The sequence below is a fragment of the Chanodichthys erythropterus genome, chromosome 2 (assembly GCF_024489055.1).
Source record: "Chanodichthys erythropterus isolate Z2021 chromosome 2, ASM2448905v1, whole genome shotgun sequence".
Classification (NCBI taxonomy): Eukaryota; Metazoa; Chordata; class Actinopteri; order Cypriniformes; family Xenocyprididae; genus Chanodichthys; species Chanodichthys erythropterus.
Window position 1 is genome coordinate 16,497,565 of NC_090222.1, and position 14,197 is coordinate 16,511,761.

The following is a 14,197-nucleotide window of genomic DNA, read 5'->3' on the forward strand; positions in this document are numbered from 1 at the left end:
AGTTTTATATAACATCTGTTTAACTTATAACATGAAAGTAAGGTTAACAAAATATCTTAGATTGCACATTTTTCAGTTTTACTCAAATTAGGGTGATGCAAAAATGAGTACACCCCACAGCAAAAGCTACTACATCTAGTACTTTGTATGGCCTCCATGAATTTTAATGACACACCAAGTCTTCTAGGCATGGAATGGACAAGTTGGCGACATTTTGCAACATCTATCTTTTCACATTCTTCAAGAATGACCTCTTTTAGAGAGGATGGACGGTGATGCTCCACTTGTCTCTTCAGAATTCACCATAGGTGTTCGATTGGGTTCAGATCAGGAGCCACTGAATCACTTTCACCCTGTTCTTCTTCAGAAATCCAACAGTGGCCTTAGATGTGTGTTTAGGATCATTGTCATGTTGGAAAAGTGCATGACGATCAAGGGCACGGAGTGATGGTAGCATCTTCTCTTTCAGTATAGAGCAATACATCTGTGAAATCATGATGCCATCAATGAAATGCACCAGCAGCACTCATGCAGCCCCACATAAGGACACTGACACCACCATGTTTCACTGTAGGCACCATGCATTTTTCTTTGTATTCCTCACCTTTGTGATGCCATACAGTTTTGAAGCCATCCGTTCCAAAAACATTTATCTTGGTCTCATCACTCCAGAGTATAGAGTCCCAGTAGTCTTCATCTTTGTCAGCATGGGCCCTGACAAACTCTAGGTGGGCTTTTTTGTGCCTGGGCTTTAGGAGAGGCTTCTTTCGTGGACGGCACCCATGCATGCCATTCCTCTGCAGTGTTCGCCGTATTCTGTCATGGGAAATAGTCACCCCAGTTTGGCTTTCTACTTCTTTAGATAACTGCAGTGAACTTGCATGCCGATTTTCTTCAACTCTTCTCATCAGAAGATGCTCCTGTCGAGGTGTTAACTTCTGTGGATGACTTGGACGTCTCTGTGAGATTGTTGCGGTTTCATCTTTTTAAATTTTTTTTACCACTTTTTCTACAGTATTCTGACTGACAAGTAAAGCTTTGCTGATCTTCTTGTAGCCTTCACCTTTCTTGTGTAAAGAAATTATTTTCTTTCTCAGGTCTTGTGACATTTCTCTTCCATGTGGTGCCATTGCTGACAGCATGAAATGGGAAGGGGTTTTAACACCCTTTTATAGTCAACTGTCTGCTGGACACCAGTGTAATGAATAATTAGACTCACCTGTGGTTGAATTCTTGTTAAATTAGACATTTGTAGTCTAAAATTTAGCTTTGCTCCAGAGACTTTCAGTGGGGTGTACTCATTTTTGCATCACCCTAATTTGAGTAAAACTGAAAATTTTGTTCTCTAAGTTATATTATTAACCTTACTTTCATGTTATAAGTTAAACAGATGTTATTTAAAACTTAGTCTTGTCAGGATTTTGGAAATAGTATTTGTGTTCATTGAGATATTGTTTAAAATGTTACTTTTCAAGGGGGGTGTACTCCTTTACACTAAACACTGTATGTGCTCAACAACATAGTGTTTAAGAAGATGTCAATTTAAATATATAATTATTAGCATAATCAACATGTCCACTTTTATTAAGTAAACGATTTTATATGGCTTGACTTTTGACCTTCAAATGAAGATCTATCAAGCCCTCCCCTTTCAAAATCTGTTAACCAATCAAATTCTCAAATATCACAGCAATGTTACTGATTGGTCAGCGAGTGGTGACTCTTATCCCTGCACTCTTTAAATCTCCATCTATTCTGCTCTGCGCCTTTGCAGCACTTTATACACATATATTAAACGTCTTGTGTTGTAATTGTCCTTTCTTTCTTGTAACAATGGTTGAGCAATTTGTTGGTAAATGGAAAATGACTTCAAGTGACAATTTTGATGAATACATGAAGGCTGTAGGTAAGACTAATAGTATTATACATAAAAACTATGTTGTTTTTTTTTATTCACTTATGCCACTAGGCAACTTTTTGTCCAGTTGTAGGCCTGTTACAGTCATGCACCTGTTGAAATACCAGTAATGTCATTTTCTGTATTGCTGCTTGCAGGTGCTGGATTTGCTTCTCGGCAAATGGCTAACCTTGCAAAACCCAGTCTGACAATTGCTTTGGATGACCAGGGGTTCATCTCTATGAAAGCTGTCACTACTTTCAAGACCCTGGAAATCAAATTCAAATTAGATGAAGAATTTGATGAGACAACAGCTGATGACAGAAAAGTGAAGGTAAGAGCATTGTAATAAATAAATAAATATTAAATAATTAGAAAAAATATTAGATAAATATATACAGATATATTTTAAAATGTTATATTTTAATAAAGTATTTTTATTATTATTATTATTTTAGGCATTATTATTATTATTATGTGTTTTTTCATTTTCATTTATCTCTTCATCAGACTATTATAAGCCTTGCAGATGGTAAACTTATTCAAACACAGACCTGGGAAGGGAAGACCACAATAATTGAAAGAGAGATTCAGGACTGCAACATGATAGCGGTATGTGTACAAAACATCTGCAATTTGTACAAGCAAATGCTTTCTTTACCTATATGCATAAAAATAGATTTTGAATATTACATTATTTTATTAGAAAACCATTTGATTAGGCTTTTTAGTGTTGCATCCATTGTTTAGCATGCTGTTAATCTCTCTCTCTCCTTCCATTCATCTGTACAGAAATGCACCATGGATGATGTGGTCGCTATCAGGACATATGAAAAAGATGCATGACCAGAAGAACTCTGTGCTTCAAGACAGATTAAAGACTTTGTTAGATTTTAATGACTGACTCTTAGTTTGATGTGATATATAAATTGCTTTGTTGCAATATACCCCACCCTTTTTTTTTTTTTGCTTTATAAATATAATAAAATAATAAAAAAGAAAAGAAATGTCTCTTTACTCATTTATTGATTGGGTATAAATGATTCTTGTTCCTATATAAGAACAAAATATGTGACTGAAGAGTTGAGTATAACAATATTACTCACACAGCATAACTTAACATAATTAGCATTAGATAATACTAATGTAGGCACTTTCATTATAATCTGGACACAGATAAAATGGTAATCACCAGGTTTACCAGGACTAGAGTCAGATCCAGTAAAGTTCTGTAGTTATATACTTCAGGTTCTGTCCTCAGACTCTCCCTAGTGTTTTCAAAGGCAGCAATGCAACATTACAGCTCTAGAATAAAAATGATATCAATTGCCATGAACCATGTATGCAAGATGTCAGTAAGGTACAGTGCTTAGTGTAAATGAGTACACTCCCTTTGAAAAGTAACATCTGATACAATATCTCAATGAACACAAAAACTATTTCCAAAATGTTGACAAGATTAAGTTTAATATAACATCTGTTTAACTTATAACATGAAAGTAAGGTTAACAAAATATCTTACATTGCACATTTTTCAGTTTTACTCAAATTAGGGTGATGCAAAAATGAGTACACCCCACAGCAAAAGCTACTACATCTAGTACTTTGTATGGCCTCCATGAATTTTAATGACACACCAAGTCTTCTATAGGCATGGAATGAACAAGTTGGCGACATTTTGCAACATCTATCTTTTTCTATTCTTCAAGAATGACCTCTTTTAGAGAGGATGGAGAGTGATGCTCAATTTGTCTCTTCAGAATTCACCATAGGTGTTCGATTGGGTTCAGATCAGGAGCCACTGAATCAGTTTCACCCTGTTCTTCTTCAGAAATCCAACAGTGGCCTTAGATGTGTGTTTAGGATCATTGTCATGTTGGAAAAGTGCATGACGATCAAGGGCACGGAGTGATGGTAGCATCTTCTCTTTCAGTATAGAGCAATACATCTGTGAAATCATGATGCCATCAATGAAATGCAGCTCCCTGACACCAGCAGCAATCATGCAGCCCCACATAAGGACACTGACACCACCATGTTTCACTGTAGGCACCATGCATTTTTCTTTGTATTCCTCACCTTTGCGACGGCATACAGTTTTGAAGCCATCCGTTCCAAAAACATTTATCTTGGTCTCATCACTCCAGAGTATAGAGTCCCAGTAGTCTTCATCTTTGTCAGCATGGGTCCTGGCAAACTCTAGGTGGGCTTTTTTGTGCCTGGGCTTTAGGAGAGGCTTCTTTCGTGGACAGCACCCATGCATGCCATTCCTCTGCAGTGTTCGCCGTATTCTGTCATGGGAAATAGTCACCCCAGTTTGGCTTTCTACTTCTTTAGATAACTGCAGTGAACTTGCATGCCGATTTTCTTCAACTCTTCTCATCAGAAGATGCTCCTGTCGAGGTGTTAACTTCCTCGGACGACCTGGACGTCTCTGTGAGATGGTTGCAGTTTCATCTTTTTTAAATTTTTGTACCACTTTTTCTACAGTATTCTGACTGATAAGTAAAGCTTTGCTGATCTTCTTGTAGCCTTCACCTTTCTTGTGTAAAGAAATTATTTTCTTTCTCAGGTCTTGTGACATTTCTCTTCCATGTGGTGCCATTGCTAACAGCATGAAATGGGAAGGGATTTTAACACCCTTTTATAGTCAACTGTCTGCTGGACACCAGTGTAATGAATAATTAGACTCAACTGTGGTTGAATTCTTGTTAAATTAGACATTTGTAGTCTAAAATTTAGCTTTGCTCCAGAGACTTTCAGTGGGGTGTACTCATTTTTGCATCACCCTAATTTGAGTAAAACTGAACATTTTGTTCTCTAAGTTATATTATTAACCTTACTTTCATGTTCTAAGTTAAACAGATGTTATATAAAACTTAGTCTTGTCAAAATTTTGGAAATAATTTTTGTGTTCATTGAGATATTGTTTAAAATGTAACTTTTCAAAGGGGGTGTACTCCTTTGCGTTGAGCACTGTATGTGCTGCCACATTATGGACCTGCATCATGCTCCATGCAAAAGTGATTCATATTTCCATTAATATGTGGTGTAAATTTCAAACAGCCTACAATTCACCGCAAATGGCTGCCATGGCAAGATGCTTATCGTCCAATCGCATACGTAAAAAGATATCATCCGAGCACCATTCATCATAGTGCCCAGTGAACATGTGATGTGTTAATCCTCAGAAGTCCAGTTCACAATAGTTTCCTGAGGCTAATAACCTCAATACCCCCAGGATTAGCACTACTTTAGCAGTTGGAGTGGCTGACCATGCGGTCCTTGCAAACTTCTGCTTCTAAAATATTCATTCCTCTTTTGTGATCCTAATCTCACTGAGTATTATAATGCAATTTATATTAAAGCATGTGGTATGAAAGAGGGTTTTGATTTATTTGTAAGGATTAATATGCATTCATCGGGACCCAAGTTAAGGTATACTTTGACCAAGTAATGTTTTAGGAGAGGCAGCAAGTATTGTGCATTAATATCTTTCTAACTATTATTTTGTAATTATACAAATTATTTAATAATAAATGTTCACAATTAAATATGAAATAAATGTAATTATTATTTGTATTATTATTATTATTAATGTATACGAATAAGATTTAATAATAATAAGAACTAATAATAATCCTTAAAAAAAAAAAAAAAAAATCCAAAAATGCAGTATTTCTGTACGGCTTCAGGCAGTGTTATATCAAATGATGCAAGCTTTATAGGGTCATGAGACAGATTTAAGTCTGAGAGAGTGAAGCCTTGAATTTTCTCTCAATGGTCCATTGTTTTCGAGGTTTTACTTATAAGGGACACCCTTTTAAGAATGTCCTTACAGCTTAAAATGTCAGGGAATTTGATGATTTTACACTGCATTAGGAACGCTGGATTTGAAAGTAATTAAAGGGATAGTTCACCCAAAAATTCTGTCATCATTTACTTACCCTCAAGTTGTTCCAAACATGAATTTCTTTCTTCTGCTGAACACAAAAGAAGATATTTTGAAGAATATGGGTAATTAAACATCTCAAACAGATACTATAGAAGTCAATAGGGCCATCATCTGTTTGGTTGAAGAAACTGAAGAAAGAAATTCATACAGGTTTGGAACAACTTGAGGCTGAGTAAACGATGACATAATTTTAATTTTGGGTGAACTATCCCTTTAAGAGCTGTCAGTGGATAATAAAGACAAGGAATTAGAGTTAACAAGTCTTAGAGTTTATGTGCTACAGTTAATGGAGCAAACATCTGTCTGTCTGTAAAATATAATATAGAATTTTGCAAATGCAGTCTATTCTTTGTCTGACTGTATTTCAAACTAATTTTAAACAGTAGTTCAATTTATAAACAAATATATGGGTTTATATTATATTTTTAACAGTTAATTAATAATTTCAGCCGTTAGGCTACTTCTCAAAACAAAACAATATTTACTGTCATTGATGCATTTTTGCAACTTGAAGCGTGTTTGTAACGTTAAGTATGAGGGGTAACATTTTCTTACAACACTGCCACCTGGTGTTCAACATCATCATTATCACGTTTCCTGTTATCGTTTTGCATCTTATCTCTCTGAAATGTATAGTAGTCAACATCTGAAGTGGATCAAAAAAGTTAATCAAAGTTCTCCTAAGAACGAAGTTGTCCTAAGAAGAAAGTTTTAGGACAACTTTGATGAAAGGTTTTGATCCTCCATTGATTAAACAGCAGAATAACATTCATTTGTAATAATAGCAGAGTTTTTACAGATTTAATAAAATATGTAAATTATGTTTATGCAGTTAGCAATCGTACAATAACAATGGTAACACTTTACAATGGTTCATTAGTTAACATTAGTTAAAGTATCAACTTACATGAACTAACCATGAGCAATACATTTGTTACTGTATTTGTTAGTCTTTGTTAACGTTAGTTAATGAAAATACAGCTGTTCATAGTTTGTTCATGTTAGTTCACAATGTTATCAAATACAACTCTTCATTTTAATAATGTATTAGCAAATGCTGAAATTAACATTAACAAAGATTAATAAATGCTGTATAAGTGCAGTTCATTATTAGTTCATGTTAACTAATGTAGTTAACTAATGAACTTTATTCTAAAGTGTTACCATAATAATAATGAAATCATATTTTCACTTTTGTTTCAAAACAGAATAATTATTTTTGTAGCGCTTAACCGACATGGTTTTTCTCTTGAATTCGTTTAAGCAGGACAATTCTAGTGATGTCATACTCTGTAAATTCTAAAATGTATTGCTATTGAGGTGAATGTCTAAAAAAACATTTTCCAACTAAAAGACATTGACATTATCAAAATTAGTTAACAAATGATTAAAGATGAAATAGGACTTTTTAAAAGTTTTAAGCATTTTTTGGAATGTTTGCTAATAGTATTACACATAACAGTATAGAAAAAAAACACAAAGTAACCCGAGTTTTGCATTGTGTATATCTGCTTGGCAGTGCAACTGGTAAACCGAGCGCGCTTGTGTGGCAGCGACCCGGGTTTGAATCCATGGATGTACGTATATCTGTTCCCTGATCTCTAGACAAGTGAGCTTTACTGGTATACTAAGGGGTTTCTGTAAAATATCAGTAAAAGGCAATTCCAAAGCTGTGCCATCATTTATAAAGATCACTTTATTGTATTAGAAGCACACAATAATGATGCCATTAGCACACTTCAAGTTTACAAACAAGTATATTTAATACAACCTGAACTTCAGCACTGCTTTTGGACAACTAAAATGCATTTAGCACAAAATTAGTTGATCCATAGTATAACAATTTACAGTGTGCCACAAATACATTTAGTTATACTAAATTTCATTTGAATAAACTGTGCTTAAATGTACTATTTTTTCACTAAGGAAGGATTGATTAAAGCCAGCTTCCAGGCAAGTACAAGCTGTGGCGTTAAATTGTGTGGACACTGAAGCTGTGTGAAATCTGCTGTCCACAGTAATTCAGGAAAATGGCTGGGCTTGCCACGACGCTTGTCTGAAACATGGTGGTCTGGCCTGGAAGAACGCAGTCCAAATGTAAGCCTCCAGCACATCCTGTCAGGCTGCAAGGTGGGGCTCGCACAAGGTGAGGCACGATAATGTTCTGAGTAGGTTGGTGGAGATGTTGGTGGCACACAAACCGGATACAAGTAGAGGACAGTTGCCATCAGTGTCATCATGCAGGGTTGGCAGGGAGATGTCCCGGGGGTTAAAGCCGTAAACCGTCCCGGGGTCCGAGTCTGATGACCCTGCAGCTGAGCTATAGGCCATGGCCATAGGCTATAGCTGCCAAAGCAGGGGAACCTGGCAAATAATGAGAGCATGATATTAAGGTCAAGAGGTGGCAAGAAGGCCTAAATCAAAAAAAAAAAAACCATCTCTTTTTCTTGTGCTTACTTTTCTCAAGCTTCGGTTTTTCTTTCAAACCAGTCATGATCCAAAATGGCCTGTAACGTCATCCATGACTCTCTGTCATGAAGGCGCTCAAGAAGATCCAGGCATTCTGTAAATGTGTTTTAGAAGAGATCTGATTAGTTATGTTTGATTGAGATATGTAGTTCATGTAAGGTAATGTTACCATGAAATACAAATGCATTTGTTTCTGTTACTATGACCAGTGTTGGGGAAAGTTACTTTTAAAAGTAATGCATTACAATATTGCGTTACTCCCTAAAAAAGTAACTAATTGCGTTACTTTGTTACTTTTTATGAAAAGTAATGTTACATTACTTTTGCGTTACTTTTTCTCACTGGGGCTGGGCTTGTTTGTTTTTAATAACAACCAAAAAGTTCTATTTCTGGCAAAAAGGCCCTTTCACACCAAAAGTGAAATGAATAAGCCTCAGGCTATAGGAAAAGCATATTTACACCTGTACAGTAGAGGGCACAGCTCAAACAAACCTTTCTAAGTATATTTTGCTTAGTATGGTTGAATTAGGTATATTGAAGATCAGCAGCAAAGACATTGGTTAATACTTGAAATTAAATACATAAAGTTTATTTGTGTAATTTAATATAGTTAATTATTACAGGTTTGCACAAATTCTGAGATTGCATTTCACTGTTTTTATTCATTTTGAGGAATACTGAATGTTTTCATGCAAGTGAGATAAGTAAATGCATGTTCACATTTAGTCTAAAACTACAATAACCGTCATGTTCACACAGCGCACACAACACCCTCTGCACTTTATTTCTCTCAACATGGGGACAGGAGAGCTGTCAGTCACTAAATGTGAAAAAGTAACTTGTGTTACTTATTTGAAAAAGTAACTTAGATATTTTGTTGTGAATTGAAAAAGTAATGCGTTACCTCCTTACTAGTTACTTGAAAAAGTAATCTGATTATGTAACTCAAGTTACTTGTAATGTGTTACCCCCAACAATGACTATGACATTCTCTGGATGCCCATGAACATTTTTTCATTGCTAAACATTCATTGTCAATCTCCTGTACTTTACACTAATCAAGGTTTGACACAAACAATTTTACTGCCACTCATGTCAGGGCTTTATATGGTTTCCATTTCATACAGGGGCGTAGGAACCACTTTGACATTGGGGGGGACATTTTGGCCATTATGAATCAACGTCCATCTCGCCACCATAATAGTAACATACAGTATGGTGACGTCACGTGGTACGACATATATGAAATAACAGCAAAATAAATAAACAAAATCATCTGTTTATCATCTGTTCATCTGTTTAATTTATCTATTTATTATTACACAAATATTGAAGTTGGGAAACATAAAAGTGTACAAGCCCCCCTGCAATTGCGAGCAGAAAGGAAAGGGGCACTTTACAAGGCAAATATTTGATTTGTAACCCCAAAAAAATACAAAAACACAACAGTCACATACGGCTTTGGATATAGGCACTTGGAACTAGAACTATCATTATTATCTATATCAATAACATTTTACTTTTCTATTAAAAAGTTTATAACAGTAAAACAAAGCTTATTATCTAAGCTGACTATGAAGCTAATGAAATTGATGCTTAAGTCTAATATTCCCCTCTAATGCCAGTGCCCCACCTGCTCCCCATGCTCCTTCCCCCCAGACAATGTCCCACTTTAGTTTGGTATCAGTATTCCTCACCTGCCTCTTTCCTGATAATACCAGCCTTCTCCTGATGACAAATTATATAATTTTTTAATGTAAATATAGGCTTGGTAAATGAAGGTTATGATGTCGCCCTGTCCTTGTGTAAAATGTGTTGTATTATAACTATTTACACTAACCTTACTCTTTGTAAAAAACTTCAGCAACGTTATTTCCTTTGGTTTTATTTTTTTCTGTGGTGGCATTATGCTGAAAAGAGATGACAGAACGTTTTACTTTTGCTAAGGTTAACAGAGAAATCGATTGCCCGCTATATGGCTATCTACCTAACGTAACGTTAACCTCCTCTCGCAAAGCATAACATACGTGCCATACAAAATTCCACTGTTGATTTAATGTCATGCCTCGTATCCATAATTCAGTTTTAAAAAGCTTGTTAATTTAAACCGCTTGACTGAGACTAATTTACCTCATACAAAGTCGAGTCGTTCAAAGCTGGTGCGCACCAATAACGTATTTGAATGTTCGTAGTGTAATGTTGACTTCTCTCTACCAATCAGATGCTCCGAGTCCGACTATAGGTGAAAAGTGAAGAATATGAAGCTGGTGATTGGCGAATGGTGATTATTCAAACATGAATGAAATCACTCTGGGTTTGACTGACAAAACCGAATATCTTCTTCGTCGCGTATTCAAAATAAAAGTTCAAAATGTACAGTTTTTGTTCCTGCGGTGTATAGGCTATTTTTTGGGTGGGACACATGCAGCATTTTCCAATATTGAGGGGGACACGTCCCCCCCGTCCCCCCCGGTTCCTACGCCAGTTATTTCATACTTATTATTGGTCTCACCTTTGGACAGGCATGGTCTTATCCTCGTCCAGGGGTTAAAGGCATGAACCATACCCGGGGTCCCCGGCTGATCATGCAGGGGTGGAAGGGAGACGCCACAGGGTTAAAGCATGTTTGGTGTATACATACTCGTTTGTCAACGGAGTTTCGAAATCCTAAATGATAACTGACACCACGTCTCCACTTCAGTTTCTTTCCCACATAATAAAGAGATTCAAAGAATCCTGAAAAATGCACAACAACATGTTAATATACAGCATGAGAATAAACTCCAGCAGCATCTGCTTGTGATGAAATACACCTGTGCAGATCAGGTGAGGAACCAGCAGAAGAAAAATTAAAACTAAGCCCAGAAACATCAGGCTGACATAGACATGAATCAGAGTGGTAATATCTGGAGACTCACTGTCTGTTGGCTGAGACTCCAGTGGATCCGTGCCTGTCGGATCCACACTGGATGTGTGGAAGCTCCTCTGAGGGATCCTCAGGCACAAAAGCACACACTTCTTCCTGGGTGTGGAACGATTCTTTTATAGACTTCCACGCTCTCTGGAGGCCAGCAAAGAATTTCCACCCTTGTGTGTGCGTTTCTGCAAACAATCAGAATGAGAAAGAGCTTTATTGCCAGGTATGTTTACTTATGCTAGAGAAAATGACAGTGACAAGACAGATAATAAAAATAGAATAAGTAAATTGGTAATAACAATATACAAAACTATATTTTAAAAATACACAATTTACAAAAATTGAAAGTATATGTATGAATATTGATTATAAACATCTGTTTTTATTAGCACAGATTACAGCTAAATGATTCACAAGTAAAACTGTCCCAATGCTGTGAGTTCATGTGAATAATTAGCAGGTTTTACATTGTTTCTGTGCTCAGCAAATTTCCAAAAACACTTGAAAAGTTAAAAACACAGTGCTGATGCCGTGTTACATAGAAGTCACAAAGTAATTGTCTCCTGCGGTTTATTTTTTATATATAATGTCATATTTGATTAATTAACGTAGTCAGTACCGCTTGTGTCGTCCTCCCAAACGACTCTAGGCTCTATCACGACTCTATATTATTTCAAGCTTTACAGGGTTGATAATACAACAAAAAAGAACCTTAAATATAAGTGGCCTACTTTTGAAGAATACACAAAATGTATAAAGCAAACAATTGTTTCCAACAGATTAAAGTGCAAAAGAACATAAGTTATAAAGTTCGAATGTAAACAATCAGTAGACACCGCTTGTGTCAGAAAGGTAAAGTAGTTGCCTGCTGTTTTTACAGGGGTAACCCTGGAAATATTATCGAATACATTTTCATTCAGCGTCTCCTTCACTTGTTCCGTCTTGCTCCTCGTCCATTTTGGGGCTGTTTACAGAGTGCGTGAACTTCTTATATGCAACACACAGACACTGAACCAATTGATGGAAACGATGTTACTCAGAGTGTGCACGCTCGTGTGTGTTTGTGTGTGAGAGAGAGTTGCGAGCTTACAGCGGGAGCGGGATTGTTGCGGTTGTTGACTGACTGACAGATGCATTGCCGAAGCAACGCCGCAAAAAGTTGTTTATCGATTAATTCAAGTTCAACACACGTGTTCCAAACGGGTGCGTTCCAAACGGGATATATCGCCCTCCGAAGGGCACTTCGGAGTGAAAATAATCATGGCCACCATGTTGAAGGGTCGTTCCAAACCGAAGTGCTCAAATCTGGCCACTTCAAAGGGCCCTTCGGAATGAAGGATTTCGAAGGGTACAACTGATGGACACTTCGGGCACCTATGATCCTTTGCACAGGGAAGTTATTTGACGTCACAGAATGGGTATGGAGGTTATAGGAGTTCAATTTTACCTATACATGTATTTAAAGTATTTTTCTATACTACTGTAATATTTATACGAGTTAGATTTGGTACATTGTTATGGTCAAAACGACATTGTACTTCAACAAAATACTTTACAGCTCCCTTTATCAGTTCATTCAAATGTTTAAAATACAGACACAATAGCCTACATGCGATAAACCTAAAATAAATAAATAAACTAACGCTAAACAAAGGGCGCAGCTTGCACAATTTATTCCTCTTTGATTGTCTCGTTAAGATGACGCAGAAGTGCGTTCCAAGAGGTTTTTTTGACCCCTACACCCTTCATCCCTTCAAAGCTCTCACTCCGGAGGGTAAGCCCTTTGAAGGGATTAGGGCATAGGGATGAGCCCTTCCGAATGGAACGCAGGGGTAGTCTACTTCGAAGTGGGCTTTCCTTTGGCTGAATGTACGTTGTAATGACGTCACATGCCGCGTTTAGGCTCAAAATCTGCGGAAAATCTGCAGCAATTTAGAAAAATTGCGAGCCCCTCTGAATTTTGCTTGATTTTGCGGTAAATTCTGCGATCGCGGAATCCTGGAGGGACTGTCTAGGGAGAGATGGTGGTCAAGGCGCCTCTGCTGGGTTGCAGCTGCTACTGCTGGGCTTTCTGTCAGCCGGCTTCACAGCGCCACTCAACGGCTCAACTTCAGCATCCTCAAACGAGCCGGAGCTGCTGCAACTTTCCAACTCCAGTGGAAAGTTTGCAAACATAGTGTCCAGTGTAGTCGCCAGATTCTGCATCTCAACGAGCTGTGTGAACACTGTATTTGCCTGTTGGTTATAGCGGTAGACTTGTAACACTGCAGTACAGATCGATCGCTAGTGACCATAGAGAGCAGCTTCTCACTCCGACAACAGCTGAGAGTTTAACTGACTCGATTTATGTAGCGGCTGTGCGCACTGTGACGTCACAATAATGCATTCCAAGCCAAGTGTTTTTTTAGGCCAAAACATTTTTTGTCACATACAGCAAACATCTCCTCACTATCCGCTAGCCGCTTGTCCCCTGAACACACTGTAAAAAACGCGGTCTCTGTAGTCGCCACAAGCTCCGAAAATGGCAATAAAAACAAACTGGTGCAGCCTGGACCACGAATCATAATAAACATGCTCCAGCCAATAACCGAGAAGAATGATTTTAAATGCGCATTCATGACTGTTTCAGGAAGCACGGAGGGGAGGGGGAGGAGGAGGAAGAGGGAGGGTCTAGCTAGCCTCTGTTTTGTTTGACAATACTTCAAACGTCAACAGGAAGTTACTCCACCCAGGAACACTTAGAGCACCTTTAAGAATAGATGAAGTTATTGTTTACAAACGAACACACATCCAGGTACTTCAGGCTTAAAGGGATAGTTCACCCAAAAATGAAAATTCTGTCATCATTTACTTACCCTCAAGTTGTTCCAAACCTGTATACATTTCTTTGTTCCGTCATGTTTTCTTGTTTACTTGTTTTATGTGGGTCTATAGGCCTATTGGTCCAGTAGGCCTATAT

General features: G+C 37.2%; 1 protein-coding gene and 1 long non-coding RNA gene across 2 annotated transcripts; one reads left to right on the forward strand and one right to left on the reverse strand.

Annotated features, from left to right (window-relative positions):
* Positions 1 to 1,833: 1,833 nt before the first annotated feature.
* Positions 1,834 to 2,743, forward strand: LOC137025332 (fatty acid-binding protein, adipocyte-like). Its single transcript, XM_067393332.1, has 4 exons — positions 1,834 to 1,906; positions 2,056 to 2,231; positions 2,408 to 2,509; positions 2,690 to 2,743. The coding sequence occupies exons 1-4, from the start codon at positions 1,834 to 1,836 to the stop codon at positions 2,741 to 2,743; spliced, it is 405 nt and encodes a 134-aa protein (XP_067249433.1).
* A 4,908-nt stretch (positions 2,744 to 7,651) lies between these two features.
* On the reverse strand, positions 7,652 to 10,715 carry LOC137025340 (uncharacterized). Its single transcript, XR_010895838.1, has 3 exons — positions 10,452 to 10,715; positions 8,310 to 8,415; positions 7,652 to 8,216 (listed from the first exon to the last, which is right to left on the reverse strand). It is a non-coding gene; the product is annotated as an uncharacterized lncRNA (long non-coding RNA).
* Positions 10,716 to 14,197: the final 3,482 nt, after the last annotated feature.